The sequence below is a fragment of the Ictalurus furcatus genome, chromosome 10, assembly GCF_023375685.1.
Source record: "Ictalurus furcatus strain D&B chromosome 10, Billie_1.0, whole genome shotgun sequence".
Taxonomy (NCBI): domain Eukaryota; kingdom Metazoa; phylum Chordata; class Actinopteri; order Siluriformes; family Ictaluridae; genus Ictalurus; species Ictalurus furcatus.
In genome coordinates, this window is record NC_071264.1 from 762796 (window position 1) to 786644 (window position 23849).

General features: G+C 39.8%; 1 protein-coding gene and 1 pseudogene across 1 annotated transcript in view; both read right to left on the reverse strand.

Annotated features, from left to right (window-relative positions):
* Positions 1-4865, reverse strand: part of LOC128614051 (NACHT, LRR and PYD domains-containing protein 3-like) — a 12161-nt gene extending 7296 nt beyond the window's left edge. The window contains 6 exon segments of the mRNA XM_053635311.1: positions 782-2555; positions 2840-3044; positions 3469-3523; positions 3934-4050; positions 4508-4629; positions 4789-4865. Of these exon segments, the coding sequence (XP_053491286.1) occupies positions 782-2555; positions 2840-3044; positions 3469-3523; positions 3934-4050; positions 4508-4560 (2204 nt within the window). The 5' untranslated portion in view covers positions 4561-4629; positions 4789-4865.
* Positions 4866-13472: 8607 nt separating this feature from the next.
* Positions 13473-23317, reverse strand: LOC128613832 (synaptotagmin-7-like; annotated as a pseudogene).
* Between the last annotated feature and the right edge of the window lie 532 nt (positions 23318-23849).

Sequence of the window (23849 nt, forward strand, 5' to 3'; positions counted from 1 at the left end):
GATGGAGATTGGTTTGTTTTTAGAAAGAAGAGGTTAATGCCCCGCCTAGGGATAATTTTACTGCTTCAGAAAAGTATATAAAGACATGTGTGTGTGTATAATTCAGACTTTCTGCAGACTGTCTCACTTTGTTGTTTCAATAAAGTTTGATGACCTTTGGCATCTACAAACCCTCTGTCTCTGAAGTGTTTAACTTAGGTTGGAAAGATTGTTTTCCACGACACTCTCACGTGTGTCCCTCAGTGCAGATTGGGCGGTGTGATACGCTGATACACATCATAGGACCAGAAAATAGAATAATCAATCATGTCTATTGATAGATATATTCCTATATCCTCTATATCACCAATGTCACATGCTGTATTCATATTGTTCCCATGGTGACAGTGTTCTGTTTTTCTTCTTCTCGTTTGTGAAGTTCTGTTCAATGTCACTTTCAAATGAAAGGAGAAAAGAAAAAGTGCCTTTCACTGGTGTTTAGATCACAAAATGATGAAAAAGCAGTGATGAATACATGCAGTTATTCTGTAGAGATCATTTCTTCATCAGTTTTAGAGAAAAGGTAATAAATGGTGATAGAAGGTTTTGTCCACATGGCCCCGCCCTCAGTGCAGACGTAACGTGTTGGTGTAAAAAGTGAAACGCTTCTGTAACAGTACCAGAGGTTTGTTTAAAGATGATTAGAGTAATTATTAACCAGCATTAATCCAAACAGTGCAGTTCAGTGTTACATTAAAATAATAAACCATGCAGTAATGCATTTATAAATAAAAATACTCACTCAGCTCTTCTGGAGGCTTTGACCACTGGCAGCAGCTTCAGAAGACATTCCTCTGATGGGTAATATTTCATCAAATCAAACTCATCCAGCTCCTGATCTGAGTTCAGTAACACAAACACCAGAGCTGACCACTGAGCAGGAGAGAGTCTGGTTCCCCTGAGACTGAGACCTCCTCTGTTCAGGTAAGTTTGTACTTCCTGCACTAGAGAATGATCATTCAGTTCATTCAGACAGTGGAACAGATTGATGGATTTCTCTGGAGATGGATTCTCCCTGATCTTCTCCTTGATGTACTTGACAGTTCCCTGTTTGCTGTGAGAGCTGCTTCCTGTCTGGGGCATTGAGCCTCGTAAGAGAGTCTGATTGGACTCCAGTGAGAGACCCAGAAGGAAGCGGAGGAACAGGTCCAGGTGTCCGTTCTCACTCTGTAAGGCCTTGTCCACTGCACTCCTGAGGAGATCAGACATGTCTGACTTTCTGAAGAGATTAAAACGTCCAGTGCTTTGTTCCACTAACACATTTGTCTTTCTAAAAATAAAGCAGAAAAATGCATATAAAGCAGCCAGAAACTCCTGAACACTCAGATGTACAAAGCTGAACACCTTCCCCAGGTGAAGCCCAAACTCCTCTCTGAAGATTTGGGTACACACTGCTGAGTACAATGACACTTCTCTCACATCAATGCCACACTCTCTCAGGTCTTCCTCATAGAAGATCAGGTTTCCTTTCTCCAGCTGTTGGAAAGCCAGTTTTCCCAGTGCCAGGATACTCTCTCTGGTCTGCTGAGGATCAGGGTCACATTTCTGATGGTACTTTTGGTCCTTGTGTTTGATCTGAAAGATCAGGAAGTGTGTGAACATTTGAGTCAGAGTCTTGGGGATCTGTCCACTCTCTGCTTGACCCAACATTCTTTCTAAAACAGTGGCTGAGATCCAGCAGAAGACGGGGATGTGGCACATGATGTAGAGGCTTCTTGAAGACTTCATGTGTGAGATGATTTTATCGGCCAGGCCCTGATCACTGATCCTCTTCCTGAAGTACTCCTCTTTCTGAGGATCACTGAACCCTCATACCTCTGTTACCTGGTCTACACACTCAGGAGGGATCTGATTGGCTGCTCCTGGTCGAGAGGTGATCCAGAGGAGAGCAGAGGGAATCAGATTCCCCTTGATGAGGTTCGTCAGCAGCACGTCCACTGAGGCTGACTCTGTCACGTCACACAATCTCTCATTCTTCTGGAAATTTAGAGGAAGTCGACACTCATCCAGACCATCAAAGATCAACAGCACTTTGTAGGAGTCACAGTCTATTACTTCTAGTTTTCTTATTTCTGGGAAAAAGTGATGAAGAAGATCCATCAGACTGAGATGTTTCTGCTTCATCAGGTTCAGCTCTCTAAAGGGAAGTGGAAACATGAAGGTGACGTCCTGATTTGCGTTTCCTTCAGCCCAGTCCAGAATGAACTTCTGCACAGAGACTGTTTTTCCAATTCCAGCAACTCCTTTAGTCAGAACACTTCTGATGGACTTGTCTTTAAAGAGATCATTACATTTGATGGGTGTCTCCTGTGTTGCTGGTCTCCTGGACGCTGTCTCAATCTGTCTCACCTCATGTTCGTTATTGACGTCTCCACTCCAACCCTCTGTGATGTAGAGCTCTGTGTAGATCTCATTCAGAAGTGCTGAGCTTCCATGCTGTGAGATTCCTTCATTAATTCTTTTAAACTTTTCTCTCAGGCTGGATTTCAGCTTTGTCTGATACACAGAGGCGAGTTCTAATAAACAAAGTAATAAGATGTTTTAATGTAAAATCACTGAACACAGGATTAAATGTCAAATTCAAATGCTGCTGTTCATTCCTGATTCATGTAGTAAATATTCCTGAAGGAACAGGACCATTGTACAGAGTCACCACAAGCTGGACCACGAACAGAACAGAAAAGCAGCAGATGTACATGATACTAAACTCGAACTTCAAACTAAAAGTGTTCCTATCTAAAACTATTTCCTCTCTCTAAAGTGAACCTGACGGAATAAAGCCATGACTCAGAGCTCTTACTGTTGTGCAGTGTGTTAGCGAGATCTGTGTGGTTCATGTTCTTCAGGACGTGCAGTGTGATCTTCAGCGCTCCGTCTCTGACACTGTGCAGATCCTCCTCATCCTGCACCTCCCTCTCAGTGCATGCTGGGTAATCTGGACTCAGGAGCTTCCTAAACCTCTTCAGCTCATTCTTTATCAGAGTGATGACTTTGTGTTCCAGCTCCTGGTTAGAAACACACAGGAACACATCTAAATATTATAATGTTACACACTGAGAGATGCTTTTATTTTATAAAAAGAATAAAAGTCTCTTTCTATTACCACAGTTTTACTCCACATGCCGAAGTCTCCTTGGGCAAGACACTGAACCCCAAGTTGCTCCCGATGGCAAGTTAGCGCCTTGCATGGCAGCTCTGTTACCATTGGTGTGTGAGTGTGTGTGAGTGGGTGAATGAGACACAGTGTAAAGCGCTTTGGATAAAAGCGCTATATAAGTGCGCCATTTACCATTTACAGTTACAGCTGAAATTCTGCCTGATTACCCATAATGCTGCTGCACATCAATAAACCTGTAAATTGACATGATCTTAAATAAAAAACCTGCAACCTGCTCACACACAAGTTACACACATTAAAAAGACACACACCTTGAATATGGAGTCCAACTGATTTCTGCTGAGGTTTGATTTCTTCTGTTGTGGTCTGTGAAGAAATAAAACACATGATGTAATATAGACTATATGTATTCATAGCTGCACAACACACACTAATACATACAGAGACAGATATTTAACACTATCCTCTTAACACAATACACTGATTTCAGGATTTCTCACTGACACTAACATGTTCATGAATAAAACAGTGATCTAGTCATTAATGTCCCAGGTGTAAATGTTGTTGTGCAGCACCACAGACCCTCCAGCTCAGGGACTGCAGGCTGAACTGAACTCTTAAAGCAGTTTTCCTCACTGCCAGTCCGAGAGCTGCAGCACTGCACAGTTTAGTGTTTTACTGCTTCAACACCTGATAAAGATCATGAAGGGCTTCAGAATGAGTCCAGTGAGTTTGATCAGGTGGAACACTGCTGTAAAACACCTCACTGTACTGACCTCACATCAGGAGAACTGGCTCCGTCTCTGAAGTGATTTGGAATATCCATTGACTCGTCACTCTTCATGGACACACAGCTGGGTTCTGGTGAGTCTGATCTCTTTCCCTCCATCATTCTAGAATTAAACAGAAATATCAGCAATAATTAATACTCTGCTGTCTCAGCACTGTTACACAATGTGTTCATCATTAAACACCAATAATTCCATCTTTTTAATTCAGCTCCAGTCTGCACACTTATTCAAACAGGAGACACGCCCCATACCTCAGGAATTACACTGATGTCAGGAGTCCCAATCACAGATAACTGACTCAGCTGGGTCTTAAAGCCTGTAGAGTTCACTGACTCAAAGCTACGCTGCTCTTCTCCTCCACATTACACAGTCCTTTTTACTCTTCTCTCAGTGAATGATTTCTCTAAACCGTTCTTAGATCAGATCAGTGATATATTCACTGCTATTAAACACCTTAAACCAAAGTTTAATTCCTCTGTTAACTAGTGTGTTTAGAGATACAGATCTGTTCCCATGAGACGGTGTGTATTTATTGCTGGTGAATGGAAAAGTAACTCACCTCTCGTCTTTGTTTAAGTCCTGTTCTCCAGACACACTCATGTTGGAGGTCATGTCTCCTTCTCCGGATTACAGCAGGACACACGTTTACTTCACTCCAACATCGGTGTGTTAAATCAAACCCTGTATCAGCACAGAGTTCACTTACAGGAAATAGTCTCTGTATCAAGTCATAAAACAACCTGTGTACATTCAAACTTCAGTACAAACCCACAAAACTCTTCTGCATCTAGTGTACATTCAGTGTGTTTATATATTATAGCTTTAGATGTAGATACTCACTGTGTTTTTATTCCTGAAATGGTTTATTTTCTCTCGACACAAAAGGGAGACGTTGAGTTTCACCTTCACGGGCACCTCCTACCTTTTTATTGTGCAGAGGGCAAAGGGCAGTAACTTTGGACAGGTAATAAATACACACCTACACACCCAGATTTTTATCAGATCACACTCTGATCCATGGAGCACGTCATGGTAAAGCTGATATAAACAAAACCATTTAAAGAGCTCCTTACCTTTTACTAGTTATTTAGAATAAAAGTGAAGTGTCCTTCTAAAACATTTCCACTTTTTTGGAAACCATTTCTGATGTTTTTTTTACTTATTGCAGCATTTCTGGTTTTTCATGTGTTTTCTCTTTTATTAGACATTGAGACAATAACCACCTGACTGCAATTTGTGAGTTCATGCCCGGCCCACTGTCAACACTTCAACAAATCAACACAAGGTGACCGGGAGTGAGATATACCCGAGCAAATCAGAACACCTGCTTCAACTGAACCTGGAGCCAGAGGCAATAATTCTTTGAAAAACAGAAATATTTCTTCTCAGGTTGTGATGAATTTGGAGTTAGAGCACAGATTAAGTCCAGCTTGGGGTCAAACACATTCTCTCACCAAAAGCTGTGATATTCACACACATTTTACATCAAAAGGTTTTAATTTATCACCTGCACCATGTGATGATTGTGTGTGATATTTTGGATATTTTGAGGTGTGATGTCTGGACTTTTTATCCATTTACTTTTGCAGAATGTTCTGCTGCATTTTCTGTTTCATAATCCTGGAAGATTTCATCTTCAATCATTGCTTTTTAAAAAAAAAAAAAATTATTACTCTCTCAGGTTTTATACCATATGACTTTCTGAGAACATGTTTCCACGGAGTGAATTTGAATTGTTTCAGAATCAGTGTTTACTTTGTAAAACCTCTTCCCGCTCTGGCAATGACCCACAGTCCCATCATTTTTTATATATGCATCTCAGTGATATTATTTTCAGTGGGTTTTTTATTTTATTTTTATTTTTTATCCCTAATGAGCAAACAAGAGGTTTCACAACTTTTAATACTGACATTACAAAAATAATTACATGACAGGCAATAAAATGAAACGATTGGAGAAGGAGAGAGAGAGAGAGAGAAAAAAAAGCATTTCCATGTTATAGTCCTCCTCCTGGTAGGATCATAAGCTGGAATCCTCTTATGGCTTTTTCCCCAACTGATTAACAAATAATCAGTAGTTAAATATTCACACTGAGATACTGTGTTGGCAAAAGTTACAAAAAATATTTAAAAATCTATATTGAAATTACTGGCTTATGCTTTTCCTTAATTGGTGTCAATTGTCATTTAATTAAATTTGCACTTTTATTACATTGAAAAGGTTGGCAGTAATAATCTTCATGTAATATGTGAAAAGGATATGATGCTTCGTGCTATATTGTGAAGTACCATAATATGTACAGAATACAGCAGGGGAAATAAGTATTGGATGAGTCAACATTTTTTTTCATTGAATATATTTCCAGTGAGGTTATTCACATTAAATTTTCACCAGACATCAGTATTAATTCAAGAAATATAAAGAATTCACAACATTAAAGTGCATAAATAAAGTTATGTTTGCCTCACACCGCCAGGGTCGGGGGTTCGATTCCCACCGTGGCCCTCTGTGTGTGGAGTTTGCATGTTCTCCCCGTTCTGCGGGTATTTCCTCCGGGTACTCCGGTTTCCTCCCCCAGTCCAAAGTCATGCATGGTAGGCTGATTGGCATGTCTAAAGTGTCCGTAGTGTATGAATGGGTGTGTGAGTGTGTATGTGATTGTGCCCTGCGATGGACTGGCACCCTGTCCAGGGTGTACCCTGCCTTGTGCCCGATGCTCCCTGCGATAGGCTCCAGGTTCCCCGTGACCCTGAAAAGGAGTAAGCGGTTGAAGATGGATGGATGGATGGACTTAGTGGAGAAGTATTGTATATTGTAAGTATATTGAATCCATCAGTATGTTTTGCAACAATAAGGTTGTGAAGGTCTTGGGAGAGCTCTTTGCTTTTACCCATCATGAGATGATGTGTGACACCTTGGTAATGAAAAGCCTTTTTATAGACCATCAATTTACTAACCCAGCTGAAATTAATTTGCACAGATAGGAGGTATAATTACTTGTGGATTTCAGCTAATTCCTTGCCTTGGAGAGCTGCTTTTTCTTAGTGTGTCATTCCACTTTATTACACATAACTTTATTTATGGACTTTAATGTTGTGAATTCTATATATTTGCAGATTTCTTGAGTTAATACTGATGTCTGGTGAAAAGTTCATGTGAGTAACCTCATTGGAAATTTATTTACTGAAAAAATTGTTGACGCATCTAATACTTAATTCCCCCACTGTATATTGTTGGTACATTCCTTATATAGTGCTTCCTGTACAAACAGACCCATTTTCTCTGGTTTAAAGCAGGACATCTAGCTCCCAGGATGGTATGTGATCTCATTGCTGCTGATTGTTACAAATCACCGTTTTGGTCTGGCCCTGTTTTGGATCAAGCCCTGTTATGGGCCTGTTTTGGGTATGGGCCTGTTTTGGAAAATGCAGTTTTCAGACACTATTGGTATTTTGCAAAAGTCTCCCTTTAAGCCAGGATTTTTATATTTTCTGTGTTAAGAGCTTATTTCTGATATTGTTAGTCATGTTATGGCAATATGAAATATCTTCTCCATCCTACCAAGGTTATTTTCACTTTTGACCAATCACTTTAGCTCAGATCTAGGATTTTGCACACCATGACTCTCTGCCATTCACATGGTGTGCATTCCACTAACCCATGCTTACATGTGGAGCTCGGCTTAGCCGACACCCACTCCTCTCATTTTCTTCTGACATGTTCCTGACATTCTCCAGCGTACTTGGTGTGTGTGTTCTGTGACAACCACACAATTCGTCCTTTGCCCTGCTATCTTCAGTTCTACTACACTTCTGCTTCCTCTCTGTGATTCCCATAATCCTTTTTATGTCTGTGTTCACAACATTCTTTTTGCTCAAGGCCTTGCAACCTTGAGGAAGCCTTTATAAAAAAAATAAAAAATAAAAAAAAAGGCTCTGAATGGAGCCAACTAAACAAACTTCAGAAAGTTCAGAGCTCTTGTAGTCGTTTAAAAGAGTAGGAGGATCTGTTGTAGATCTATTAAAGCAGACTGAAAGAGAAAGCCTGAATACCTAACCATGCTGACCTTGTTGTGGGACAAACGACCCCACGTAAAACCATTGTCCTGTTACGTGACAGACAACTGAAGCTATGTATCTACAGCAACTCTCAACTTCTTTATCTATAAAGCAAAACTGTGAAGCAGACTGAGATCACTCTCAAGGTGGTCTGAGCACAGTTCGCTAGTGGGTCATTTCACAGGGGTCCGAGTTCGTGTGTTGTGTCTCAGATGAAAAAAATAAAACAAAATGCTGAGTCATGAATGTGAGACCACTTGGAGCACCAAAATGGACCAAGCATGAAAACACACTACTTGTCTCTGCTACTCGGCCAGTAAAATAGTTTCAGTACAGTAAGTACTGCTCACCAGATACTATCCTGTGTGGGTTTTTATATACATACATATACACACACACGCATATATATATATATATATATATATATATATATATATATATATATATATATATATATATATATATACACATCTAAACTCCAAAGGTTTAAAAGTGAGCTCAATAAAGACAAGAGGCCTTTTGTGTGTTTTGTCTTTTTATATATACATTTATACCTATATACACTGTACATTTATGCCAAAATAAATCAACATGTAAAATTATATTGTGCACATCACATACTGTACTTGTGATCAAGGGAAGTACGAGAGAGGGTGGGATTCATTATGCAAACACACAACACTACTGCAATCTGTACACACACACACACACACACACACAGGTTCTACAGCATGGCCAAAGCCATGTCCATCAATATCTTATAGTTCTCCTGTTAAATGTTATCAAAGTCAGATATGTGACAAAAACCTGTTCAAATGCTGGCTGGGTTCATTTCCAGGAAGGTCACAACACCGAAAGTAGCTTTAAAATATTAAAAAGGTCTCAAAATGAAACTCTGAAATACAAAAGTTGAAGTCAATAATTAATTAAATAAATAAATAAATAGATAGATAAATCGGCCCAACAAACAGATCAGAGCTCTCGCCACATGTGAGAGAAGTGTGCACTGCACTTTTTACTCCAGACTAAGTTTTAGGTATGAACTCTTGCTTATCTATCCAACACCCCATACATCCCATTTCACATTCATATATATATATATATATATATATATATATATATATATATATATATATATATATATATATATATATATATACACACACACACTTTTTAAAAAACTCCACTTTAGCCATTTTAAAGCCTTCCTCTATGACTTGAAGGCAACACTTTATTTGAAGGTGACCTACATAACCACTTTATAATACGTGTATAAGAATGGGTACTGTGTTATGTAAGGAATAAAGCACAACAGGGTGTGCTGTTACAGGAATAATCAATAATAAAAAGACAAGGAACCCATTAGCACCCTGAAGTTGATCCTTTTCCTCGAGTAGCATGGCCCAAAGCACTTTATTCCTCTTATACCATAGCATTTACCAAGAATGACTGTTTTTAACGAATAAAGCAAAATGCATCGTGTCATATTATTGACAAAATCCTGAAGACTTTCCCACAGCAGAAAACTTGACAAAACAGCTTTACCTACAGAATGTTTTACAATGATCTCAAAGGCTCTTTCCAAAAAAAATGTTAATAATTATAAATGTCTCCAAGCCTCCTCATATCAATCAGACATTTTCAATAGTTATATAACAGCTTTGTTTATTACTAGGCTTTCAATTACGTGAACTGTCCGGTATACAATTACCTGTGAGTTAGTAATTACTATGCAAATGATGTAAAATGACCGATAAACATTGCATTTCAGATATAAAATACCTTCATCTTCGGCTGTTACTGCAGGTTTCTTAGGAGCCAGCGCTTACTGTTACACTGCGAGGCGGAGAAACTGTTTATTGAGAATAATATTCATAATGATTTAAATGATTTATTAAGCACAGGGTTCGATCGTGTTCTTTTCATCACTGTTTTATAAAAGCAGCATGCATTACAGCGGTTTTATCTGATCAGATGTTTTTATTTTTGTCTGATGTTACCCGTAATAAAATACATTGTAAAACACGCTCTCTCATGGATCGTTGCTAGAACATACAGTATTACAACAAGCACGTTTATAGAACACCTTCTCTGTAATTATTATATGAGGTTCGCTTATAAAATAATCATATGTTAGGATGTTCACAATTATGTGATGCTTGAGCACATTATTGCTAACGATGCTTCATAGTGTCAGTGTTACAAGCCAGTAATTGTGTACAGGCTTCAAATTCCTTTCTGAACACTAAACTGAGGGCCACAGCAAGGTGCTGAATATGGGATAATTATTCATTCATTACTCTGTAAATGCTAATGCATGTGTTATGAACTCCCAATGTAGTACCTACTGTACGACACCCGCCTCACCCTGAGTTTACACTAGGAAGTGGACTATTCGTTTCCTGTGTAAGTTCACAATGCAGAGTCTTATTCAACAAGAGATTTGCAGTACTTTAATAAATTTCAGCACTCATCTCATCTTCTGGGTTTCATTACAAAACTAACAGTGCCTTGGCTAAAATCTTGCTCATGTAAACTTAGAGTTTGAATAAATATAGGGTGAGAAACCATGAGCATTTTTTTTTTGGCACAATCCTAAATATTGGTTTGAAATAAAGTTCAGAACCTTATACAGCTGAGGCTAAAAGTTACGTACAGTATACCTAGGCAAAAGATTATTTTATTATTACATAAGAATTCCATTGGGTCAGAGGTTTAAATGCAGCAAGTTCACCGTCTGTTTAAACAATCTGGAAGGTTCCTCCTTCCTGATTGGACATTTGAAATGATAAGGAGTTAACTCGGAGAGCACCTGTAGCTGTATTTAAGCGCTGTGTACGGCGGGAAAAGGTCATCTTCAAGGTTTTTAATCTGAAGAGCTCCATCCTCACTGTGAAGCACGGGGTGGCAGCATCATGCTGTGGGGGTGTTTTACTGGAAAAGGGACTGATGCACTTCAGAAAACAGATGAAATACTGAAGAAACTGCATCAGTGTTGGTGTTTCCCATCAGGACAATGATCCTAAGCAGACCTCTAAAGTTGTAACAAAATGGCTAGTGGGAGCGACCATCACAAAGCCCTGACCCGAATCCCAGAGCGGATTAGTGGACTGAGCTGAAAAAGCGTGTCTGAGTCAAGAAGTCCACAAACCTGTTCTCCAGTTCTGTCAGGAGGAATGGGAGAACATTCCTGAACAGTACTGTGAGAAGCTTGTGGAAGGATTCAACAAGAGTTTGATTCAAGGTTCAAGCAATTAAAAGGCAATGACACCAAATACACTCTCACACACCCAAAAAAAACTGTCTCTTAGCTCGTTTTGAAATTACGGAAATAAAGCAGATACTTTATGATTACATGAAATGTGTGGAGTTGTGGAAAAATGAGCCTTCGTACATGTAAACCTTTGGCCTCGACGGTTTGTTGGTTTTCTTTTACACGTTTCTAAAAAAAAAAAAACAACCCAAAAACAAAACAAAATCCCCGTGACAGCTCATCCTTACCATGCCCTTACTTTCACTTCAGTCTGGATTTGTCCTTAACACGCTTAGCTCTCCCTCCGTGTACGACGAAGGTCACACTTGTCACAGCTCGTTATGCCCGAGAAGGATAAAAAATCAAGAGATTTCTGCCAGAGATTCTCACGCCTGATGTCTCTCACCCTTCCTGCCTGATACCTCTAGTCAGAATATGTCACAGTTACAGATACTCCAGACACACTGTGTGTGTGTGTGTGTGTGTGTGTGAGATTACAGCTGTACATTGGTGTGAATGATTTACTTCGTTCTTTCTTATTTACTTGACAGGATTCACAATATCTCCGTGTTAATATTGCTTATATGAAATGGTTCACTGCCACAAGTACGGTCTGAAATTCGTTCTGCTCGATATAATAAACACCAAGTGTAGTCAAGCAGAGTGAGACAAGGGGGAGCTACAAGGCTAATGCAGATAAGAAATAATAAAGCGCAACCAGATCTTCATTGAGACATAACTGCTATCTAAGAATAATAACCTCAACTTCGCAATGGAGCTGAAACCAAGGTTTGAAGGGGAAATTTTATCCAGAAAGCTGGATATAACAATATAATTAACTTATACTTAAAAACTCATTTATTTAACTGAAATACGTCACACAGCTAAAAGTAATCTGACACTGGTAGATGATGTGTTTATGGAAAAGATTTTTTAGCACCTTCAGCATAAACCTAAAGAAGATAATATTGAACGTTAAAGATGTCTAGGCCGGTAGACTGTACTGGGGGGGGGACTGCATACATGTCATTTTTGGCTTAACTTTTCCTTTACTACCCATCTTTTGCTTCGTAACACATTAATCAAGTTCACTTTACTTTTAAGAAAATTACACCGGTAGCTTGTTTCTCAACCACCTCTACAGTAGGCTTGTGCCAATAATCAGACATCATACATCCTTTCAAGCTTCCAAGAAGAAGTCTGTCGCATTCATCCCTGATGGAAACACACAAAAAAACAATAGAAACCCTCATAGAATGTGTAATGGTTTTAATGGGAATTTCATTGATTTTAAATGGTCACTGTGGGTCTCTACTGGAAATTTGTTGCCTTATATTGGTGAATGTCTAGTGGATACCATTAAGGACCAGTAATGGTCGTGGTTTTAATGGTTGGCTGAGGGTTTGTAATGGTATTTGTAGTAGAAACCATTAGAATTTCTGTCATGATTTTTATTGTTGGTTTCTATTAGGGGTGGGAGGCAGAATCTACAACTCTAGTAGATAATCTAGTGATTATTATTATTATTATTATTATTATTATTATTATTATTTAAAAAAATTAAATAAAAAGTAAAATATAAAGTGTGAGAGATCTAAAATCGCAATGTTAGCTCATGCCTACTGTAGAGACTAACACTTTTCAAAGGTGCCGTAAATAGAGAACCCAAAACTTGAGAGCAAACATGAGAGCCCTTCAGGCCACACACACACACATACACACACACAGACACACACACACTTTTCCACTAAGCTTATATTTATCTATTTAAAAAGCAACTGTACTTCCTGGACAATAAATCTCTCTCGAGTGTCTCACACACATCCCAGAAATCCCTTCATAAATGTCCGATTACAGCATAAAGCTAAATTGCGCTAGCACCCCTGTGAGATTTTTGATGCTATGCTAGCACCAAGCTAACCTTAGTGCCTGGTTTGGTGTGTATCATAACCTTCCATTACAAGATATAGACCCACGAGACCAGGAGCAGGAACATTTCTGTCATGTATATGGCACTATTCTTATCTAGTTACATATTACAGTGCTTTTTTGTTTGTTTGTTTTTTAAGTAAAGTGCTCAGGTACTTCAGTTAGCATGGTTAGCCCAGCCCACGGCTAGCATGGCTTTTGGTACCCGTGTTCAAGCTTGTGCATATTAACAGGGGCTCGTGGGTGTGGGTTTAATCTGGGGGCGGGGCTATTGGGTGGGTCCACTAAGCTTTGAGGGCATGCCACTGGGCAACAGCAGTGCGAGGATGACCCATCATATCCTTCCAATGTTTCACCTCTGTGGGGCCACTCTTCCACGACAGATAGATCTGAATAATCGAGAGAGAGAAAGAGAGAGAGAGAGAGAGAGAGAGATTTCAGAAAGTATCCCTTTTGTTGACGTGCTGTTAGATTCTACTATAAAGCTTGGGCGCACTCGCAGTGCTTCTACGACTCGCATCCTTTAAGAGGAGTTTCATTATAATGACAGGATGACTTTTTTGGAGAACATTTTCTTTTAATAATGATAGAGAGCATCAGTTACAAACAACAAAATAATCAAAACAAGTTCAGGAAAACATCACAAAAAAGTCTCAGACTGCGGCACAGCTGCTGAAAGGGTCTGTTTACGGGACAACGTATAGAAAACACAGATAAAGGCTCTCTGGTTTGAGATTTATGATTCAAATGGACATTTATGGCCTTAACCCAAAGCACTATGTTTGATGGAAGCCAAACACTGCTCATCACCCTATCGCTAACACAGTGAAGCATGGTGGCAGTAGCATCATGCTATCAGGGTGCTTTTCATCAGCAAGGACAGGGAAATTAGTCAAGGTTAAGGGCAAGATGGTTGAAGCCAAATACAGGGCAAATGTAGAAGAAAGGTTGTGCCAGTCTGCAAGAGACTTGAGCCTCTGGATGGAGTTTCACAGTCAAACAGGACAACGACCCTAAGCATACTGCCAAAGCTACATTAGAGTGGTCCAAAACCAAGAATCTGAATGTTTTATAACATTAAACTCAGTGGCAAGATGTAAAAACTGCTGTTCATCACTAGTCTCCTTCCAATCTGAAAGAGCTTCAGCAACTTTTCCATGGTGAATGGGCAAAAATATCAGGATCCAGATGTGCAGCTGTAATTGCAGCCAAATATGGTATTACCAAGACCCCGGGGAGGGAGAGAAGGGGTTGGGGGTTTATTTTACAAATATTTTACACATTCAAATGTTAGGCCATTATTCAGGACCATGTGCGTGAGAGAGTGGGGCCTTACACCTGTACCTTGCCTATGACATCACTTCGACTGAGTCTGTCCTTTCCATGACTGTGATGACGATGGTGGTCTCTCTCAGCACGTGAGCGGGAACGTCGAAAGGAAAGGACTCGTTAAAAACAGGGTTCAGACACCTCTTCATTACCACGGTCTTCTTCTTTTCCACCTGTTTGTCTTTGTGCATCAGCCACACTTTCACGTAGGGGTCTAAAGTGCACACAATACACACACACACACGTTTCACTCGAAATGTCCAATTTTATATAAATGAATGCATCATCAAAGGTCAACACTAAAAATGATTTTCCAATATGAAACTTTAAAAGTGTCATATACGTCAGCTAATCTCTAAAGCTGGATTTCATGATCCTTGCAATCACATAACATTCAATTTTATTGTGCTCAAAACCCTCGCTGACACCAACACCGAGCTGGTGTAAGGTTTACAGGCCTACCTGAGGTGCCGCCGATGTCCATGGCTTTTAGATTGCGTGCCTTTATGATGTTCACAGTGATGGTGTTAGCCGTGGGATTGTAACACAATGACACCAACAGGTCACCTCGACTCCCCTACACATACACAGACATACACAGACACACACAGACATACACAGACACACACAGACACACACAGACCGCACAGACGCGTGCACAGACGCGCACACAGACACACATAGACACACACAGACACTGTTGTGGATAAAAAATGTCATAAAATAAACATAAGGGAGACCTAGCATCCAGCAAAGGGGAGAAGAAGAAAAGACGGGCACCTAGACACATAGAAGCGGGATTAGGCGGACATTGACAAATTGGAATTACACTTTAAAGATCTTTAAGAGCAGTAATAGTCAAAAAAAGTCAAAAAGAGGTATACGAGCTGAGCTGAGGAGGGCTAAAACACACACACACACACACACACCCTCGTACAGTCAAGGGCGGGCAAGTAGACATAACACACACACACACCATCTCTCTCACACATACTATTATAACTTTATAAGAATAATAAAAAGGAATATTAAGATATTATAAGGGTAATGTCTTATAATAAAAAGTATATATATATATATACTTTTTATAAAAATGCTATTAAGAAGTAGGAAGTACAGTAAACAGTATACAGTATACAGTATACAGTATATATGCTGCTTTTTCAAGCAGCATATATAATAAGAGATATAGAGTAAATCTGAAAATAAAAACTAGAAATACAGGAAAATATAACTTACTCATGATTCAGATGGTGAAGATTCTCGTCTCGCAAGGAAGGCCTTAATTTTAAGAGAACCATGAAGAGAGCCAGTTATAAGGGTGGCTGGGTCAAACTGCCCCCCCTCGAGATAACGATAAGACCAAGGTCCCTCTAGGTTGTTTAGTCTTGTCCACGTTCTATCCTCTGGGTAATTGAAAAGTGAAGTTTCTGATGCCCTAAGGTAACTGAAAATTCTGGTTTCTGATCCTCTGAGTAACTAGAAACTCTGGGTTTTTATTTTCTGGGTTATTAGAAATGCCTGGGTTCTGATTTTATGTGTAAATTAAAACCCCTGGTTTCAATTCTATGTGTAAGTGAAATAGCCCTTTTCTGGAACATAAGAGTAAGGTAAATGAGCTCTTTTTTAACCCTATTGGTAGTGAGATCATAGTCTTCTTGAAACATCTGGGTTATTTAGTGTGTAAATACAGTATAAATACTGGAGCTTAAGCTCAGGGTATTGGGATCACCTCTGAGAATTCTCATCGGTGTGGATCTCGTGTGGTGGAACGGAACAATAAAGCTGGACCCTTGCTTCTTCTCACTCACGGCTGGTGTATTTTTTCTATCTCCAACTGGGCTCAGAGGTAGATGTGAGTATTGGCTTCTAAGTTGAATTTTAAATGTTTTTGGGTAATAGGCTAAATTTGAGCCAACATTACACACACAGACACAAGCAAATTACTAGCCATCTGTTTCAGAAGGAGGCAGGAGACTTGTGGTCCACACATAATGTCAATCAAAGCTGACTACACATCACAGAGAATTAAATCCCATAATTCTGAATGAGAAAAAAGAAACAAAACAATAGCAGACAACTGAGGAAAACCTTTAGCTTATAATTCCTTTGCATTTGCAATCTATCGTCTTGCCGAGTGACATGACTAACCATGGGTTCATTTCATCTTCAGGAAGCATCCGGAAGGGGGTGCGAGGTGGGAATACACCCAGGACGGTACGGTTGTCCATTGCAGGGCACCATGTACACACGGGGACAATTTAGAGTAGCCAATCCACTTACCGGTATGTTTTTGGGAGGAAACCAGAGAATGAGAAAACCCACACAGACACAAGGAGAAAAGATCAGACAGTAGCCTGAGCTCAGGATCAAACCAGGGACCCTGGAGTTGTGAAGCAGACAGCGCTACCTGCTGAGCCATCCCGCATTACATTAACCAAAATACATTTAATCATGGAAATGCTCTTTGACATAAGCTATAACTCTGTTAAGAAAAAGAATTGCATTCGCATCTATGCTGGAAAGCTAGTGCATGTTGAAAAGACTCCTGAATGCTGGACTGAAGGGAATCCAGAGATGTGTGGCTGATGTATTACATCTGAAATGGTGATATTTTCACTCTTCACTACCATTTACAGTCTCAGCTACCTTAGACAAAAGGTGTTGAACCAGACCAGGCCTTTTGGAGTAATGTGCTCTGAACAGATGAATCAAAGAGTTGTTTGGCCACAGTAAGAGCAGACATGTTTGGCGGTGACCAAAGACAGCTTTTCAGAAGAAGCACCTGCTGGCTCAAATTTAGCCTATTACCCAAAAACACTTAAAATTCAACATAGAAGCCAATACTCACATCTACCTCTGAGCCCAGTTGGAGATAGAAAAAAAGACACCAGCCGTGAGTGAGAAGAAGCAAGGGTCCAGATTTATTGTTCCATTCCACCACACAAGATCCACACCGATGAGAATTCTCAGAAGTGATCTGATACCCTGAGCTTAAGCTCCAGTATTTATACTGTACTTACACAGTAAATAACCCATATGTTTCAAGAAGACTATGATATCAATACCAATAGGGTTAAAAAAGAGCTATTCAACTTACCATTAGCTCAAAAAACAGGGCTTTTCAACTTACAAATAGAATCAAAACCAGGGGTTTTCAAATTACCATTAGCTTCAAAAAGTGGAGAGACAAAACAATCTAGAGTGACCTTGGTCTTACTATTATCTCGCGGGGGGGCAGCTTGACTCAGCTACCCTTATAAACGGCTCCTCATGGTTTTCTCTTAAAATTAAGGCCTTCCTTGCGAGACAAGAATCTTCACCATCTGAATTATGAGTAAGTTACATTTTTCTGTATTTTAGTTTATAATTTATTTTCATATTTGCTCTATATCTCTATTTTATATATAGTTATACTGCTTGAAAAACGGTTTACTGTACTTCCTACTTCATAATATCATTATATTACCCTTCTACTGTCCTACATATCCTATTATTCTGTTTTTTATAAAGAGTATATATATTATTATTATAAGATATTACCCTTATAATATCTTAATATTCCTTTTTATTATTCTTATAAAGTTATAGTAGTATGTGTGAGAGAGAGAGAGAGAGAGTGTGTGTGTGTGTGTGTTATGTCTACATGCCCGCCCTTGACTGTACGAGAGTGTGTGTGTGTGTGTGTGTGTGTGTTAGCACTCCTCAGCTCGTATACTTCTTTTTGACTTTTTGACTAATAAACCATAGTGTATTACTCTTAAAGATCTAAGATCTTTAAAGTGTGAATCCAATTCATCAATATCCGCCTCACACCGCTTCTGTGTGTCTTGGTGCCCGTCTTTTCTTCTTCTCCCCTTTACTGGATACTAGGTCTCCCTCATGTTTATTTTATGACATTTTTATCCACAACACACCTCATACCAACTGTGACGCACAGTGCAGTGGTGGAAATGTTATGGTTGGGGTTACTTCGCTGCCTCAGGGACTGGACAGCTTGCATTCATTGACTCAACTATGAATTCTGTTTCACATCAAAGAGTGCTTGAAGATAACATGAGGTCATCTGTCCGAAAAATGAAGTTGAACCGAAACTGTACCTTTCAACAGGATAATGATCCTAAGCACATGAGAAAATCCACCAAGGAATGGCTCAAAAAGAAGAAATGAAGGGTTATGGAATGGCTTAGTCATAGCCTGGATTTGAATCCCATTGAAATGTTGTTTGGGGGGGGTGTAATGCTTTCCTCACAGCTTCAGCGTCGATATGTTTTGCGCCTCAGCGGTACAGGAGTAAGACACACACTAACACTAACCTCAGCTCTTCACAGCCGTGAATGAGGCATACTATCCAGACTGTGGGCCAATACAACCTGGAAAGTGTATAAGTGGACGGGCTAATGGCTTGCGTGTATGCTTTGCGGGCTTAGATTGGTGACAGGGTCGCAGCTTGATGCCTATTACATGACGAACGTAGAGCACCACATACTCCTGTGAGCCAAAACACGATTAAGCAATTATCCTTAATTCCCCTCAAGCGCAGTCAATCCTATTCCGTCCAATTTTCTTCCCCTTCTTTGAATGCAGAAATAGAATTGCGCTCACCAACATTCACACACACACAGAAATGCTGGATTGTGACTCACACTGCCATCGCTGCACGGTTTGAGCTCTTTCCAGACTGCCTCCGTGTGGGCGAGATTGATCTTGTTGAGGGGAATGGACACCTCGCCTATGGGGACGTTCCTGCTGAATCGGTCATAATCCAGCACCCGCAGGTACAGAGTACGCTGGACCACCTTCTCATACGGGAAACCTAGAAGTTGCATAACGTAAACCATTAAAGCAAGTTTTTGAATCAAGGTTTTCTTTGACAGCTCTGTGATTTTAGGATGGGGACACTTTCAACACTCCCATCAGGACAAAAATGATCAGTCAAAATAAATTTGTACTGAAGTGACATGACCTTTTCTCCCTGGCCCAAAACAGTTCCAAGAGCCAATGTATTTGTTTTGTTTTTTCTTTAATATGTCACACATCTGTATATACAATGGCATGTAATCACAAACAATATAGCATGAACTCTTTCTTTACCCCATTTTCTCCAAATTTGCTCACAATTCCTACCCACTACCTAGCTATCACACACTTTCTCAACTTCTCTCTTTCACATAGATAAGCTCACAGACACCCAGCGACTGGCTAGCATCGCTCTGATTGAACGAGCCAGAGTATTGCCCCTCCCACCCAGAAAGCACAGGCAATTTTTGCTCATTTGGACCCCTGGCCATGGATAGCTGTGACAGAAGTCAGAAGGAACCCTATATAATTCAAAGGGCTTGAGTTCTATATTGATTGGGTGGGTGACCCAGTACACATAAGACAACATGCACAATAATATTATAGCTTGATAAAAACTGAGATTGAGGTAATAATAGCAGCATGGTATGTAATATTAGCCAATCAAGCTGAATATAATTCCACTGGAAGACAGAGAGACAGAGAGGTATTCTTTACCTTCAAACAGGAACGTTTCATTCCAGTGAGGGTTCAGGTTCTTTCTCTTCACCTTAGTCTCCAGTTTGTGCTTCTTGTCTGGTAGCAGATAGATTTTAACGAACGGGTCTGAGGTCCCGGAGAAATCTTTTGCCGGTAGATGCTGGCCTTGAAGGATCTTCACGGTAAGTGTGGAGTCCTGGAAGCTGTAGCCCACGCTGAACTGTATTCGACCCAGCTTCTCACACACCGGACCCTCATGTTCTTCCTCTTCAGAGCCCGGAGACAACTGCAATCGTGCCCAAAAAACGCCAATGTTAAACATTAAATTCGTCTCCTTGTTTTTATTCTCAGATCAACGTCTTTTTAAATTAAGGGCAGAATTTGAAAATAAATAATGGTAGATTTATGTCATATTTATTAAACAGAAATGTAAATCTGTAAAAGTGTCATAACAGACCATAATTGTCTGAGATTTGAAAGTGATCTAATAATCAAATAATATTTGATTTCATTCACTTTAGCTTTGGGTTTAACAGGGGTGTGTAAACTACTTAGTGAGGCTTAATGTACTAAAACAATGAGCAGAGAAAACCATTTTTCAATTGTTCATTGGATTACGGTGTCATTGTTTTAGCGTTAGATACTGTTTATTACAAGAGAAACGTGTGAGAAAAAATGCTTTATCCGGTCGTTGTTTTAGTATATTAAGCCTTGTTAAGCGCTTCAGAATGTCTCCCGTAACCTTTCCGATCAGATCAGTTTAATCTCTAATAGTTTTCCCCGTCTAAAAGCAGATAGCTCATGTGTAAAGTGGTTATCGTATCAGTCGGTGCGATGGGTTTAAAGGTATGACCATAAGCTCTGTTGGTGTAACCAGATAAGAGTGAAAGCAATGATCAGGATCCCATGGCCTGAGCAACAGGAAGTGAAGAACGATCCAGAACACTGTAGGCGCTTCCCTAATGCAACCCTTAGGGATTCCCTGCCACTGGAACAAGTATTCGGGAGTTCTTTCTTCCAGTGAACAAATGAATACTGAAAGGCAGAGTGACCTGTTAAATTAGCCGAGTCTGGGGAAAGTTCACTGCTACAAGTGGAAACACCATCATTAGGCATGATGATAAAAAGAAAAAGAAAGAAAGAATACCATGCCACCCACATAATGCCAGGCAGACCTGGTAAAGATGTTTCCTGACTGCCTCCGTGGTGATGTGTTCCTAGTTGAATTACTGGTCTCTCCCTGGAAAACAGCGACACGTGTGTGTGAGTGATTGGAGTGGGAGAGAGCACCACTCACACCCCTTACTTAGCACATCATGTTACATCCAACTCAAAACCACAACATGTTGGGTACGAATGTATGTAGTAGATGGTCCAGATGTTCCTCTACACACACACACACACACACACACACACACACACACGTGTCATTGCCTTACCATGAGCATGTCGCTGGTGACGGAGTTGGCAAGGTCCGAGACGGAGGAGTTAGCGTCAGTGCGGCGGTTGCTCTCATCTGGGGTCTGGCCTTTAGGACTGCTGTTGGCTTTGTTACCGATGGCTCTGTGGGCAAATGCGAGCAGTCAGTGGATACGAGCTGCGTTGCTATTCAAGGACACAAATCAGACTTAGGAAATGATTACGCTCTTCCCGGGAGTATGATTTCTGTGATGAACTTATAAATGATGACCTTTGATAGAACATTAAGTTCATACATGCCCAGTGAAACCTTTTATTTATATACAGATACAGGACTGCTCTGAAAGGATTAAAAGGATCGCTACTGTGTATTACTGCTCTCGTTATAGTACTTAAATACACGGTTCACAGTAAGCGTGTGTGTGGGTCTTTTTTGTACAAATATGTACAACTTCACTACAGGGTGTAAAAAAAATAAAAGTTTTCAATCCTGGAAGACTGTAACGTAGATTAAAAGATTTCAAATGATTCCGTTTCAAGAGACAATCAATAATAAAGCAGCTTCCTGACAAACATCTACACTTCAAGCTCCAAACACTTATTCAGCTGCGGCAGTGTCTGAGACAGACGACAATCCCTGACCCAATTTATCAGCTCCGCTCAGTTTCAAATGCTTCAAAGGAAACAGCGTGATAATGATCCGCATATACGAGCAAAAAGCTGTGGATATATCACAGGTAAGCCTTTACTGTAGCTAGCTGAGTGAGCTGGACTAGCTAGCTGGTATGAAAGCGCCGTATTAAATTCAAAAGGTCATGCCGATTTTCAGTAACGATGGAGTTAAATGTATAGCTTACCGATAACGCTCAGGATCATGTGTGAGACCTAGCTAGCTATGTAGGAATGAGCATGAGATAGATAACTCACTCCAGCTAAAACGTGGCTAAGCTAACTACACAGCTAGCATTCAGTTTCTTTATAGGCAGCGGATAACGGAGGTGGTTTTCATCCCAATCAGCTGTACACATACAAAAAAGTGATTTATAAAGTATTTATTCAAGCAGATTATTATATATATATATATATATATATATATATATATATATATATATATATATATATATATATATATATATATATTTTAACAGACGACTTGTTTACTCTTACTTGAGTCATTCTGTTGGGATTTATAACCACAGTAGCTGTATTTTTCTCGTCATTTTTGCTCAATTTCTTTCAAAATATAAAATTTGATAGCATTTTGAGATGTTTACAAAGCTGTGAATCTGCACTCCAACTTCATCCTGCAGTAACACAGAGCCGACGGAAGGAGGCGATGAACGTCTGCGGCTAATGTGTGTGTTATTCCTCTGGGAAACCCGGGTTTGTTGGCAAGGCAACAATTAGATAGAACACACACACACACACACACACACACATGCTTTTATTTCCATCAGCATATATGCCAACGAATCATAATCTAAAAATGTGTGCTTGTGTGTGTGAACCAACACTTCTCACACAGCATTTCTTTGCCCTCACAGTGTTACACACACACACACACACACATATATTTTCACACTATTATTGGATTACACAGGCACCAGAGAATCATGATCCAAGTGTGTGTGTGTGTGTTGATGATGCTGTAGATGAAGCTATATGAACTCACCAGCACTCAAGGCGCATTCCATTAAACTAGACTTGTGTTGACCCTCGGATATTCACGTACATTACCTAACCATGTTTCATAACCAAACAAACAGCCACCAAAACCAACTAAAATATTTCAGTGCTAGTGTACTCGTAGCTTCAACGCGTGGTAGGTAGGATTATAAAACAGGCAAAATTAAGTACTAGCTACCTACCTCTTACTAGTCATAGTTTAGCACACAGCTCTGATTTAAATCTAAACTAAATGATGTTGGGTTTAAGAATACACCAAAGACTGAATTCCAGGAATGTGCCAGTACAGTATGTTACTGAATACTGGTTCTGGGGCCAGCACTGGCTATTGGTATTAGACAACAGCTGAGACTCGGAGTACTGTAAATGGAAATGTCAAATAGGTGTATCCCAGTTTATCCCCGAAGTTTCCTCAGCAACCGCTCTTCTTTTCAGCTTGCCATGTTACAGAGTCCTAGCAAGAACTAAGCGCTATTATAAAAAAATAATAATAATCAACACCTTCTGACCAATCAGAATCAAGTATTCAGGAGTGTAGTGAGATGAGAAAACCGAATACATTCAGTTCAATACATTAAGACCTCTTCCATACAAATGAAGGTGTTTTAAGGATCTGCGGTCAGCCTGTACACAGTGAGGCTTTGGAGCGTGACTTGATTTTTCCTTTTATTAGGAAACTAAATTTCTTTAAAAGAATGCATTTCCAGATTGCTGGAAGTGTTTTAAAT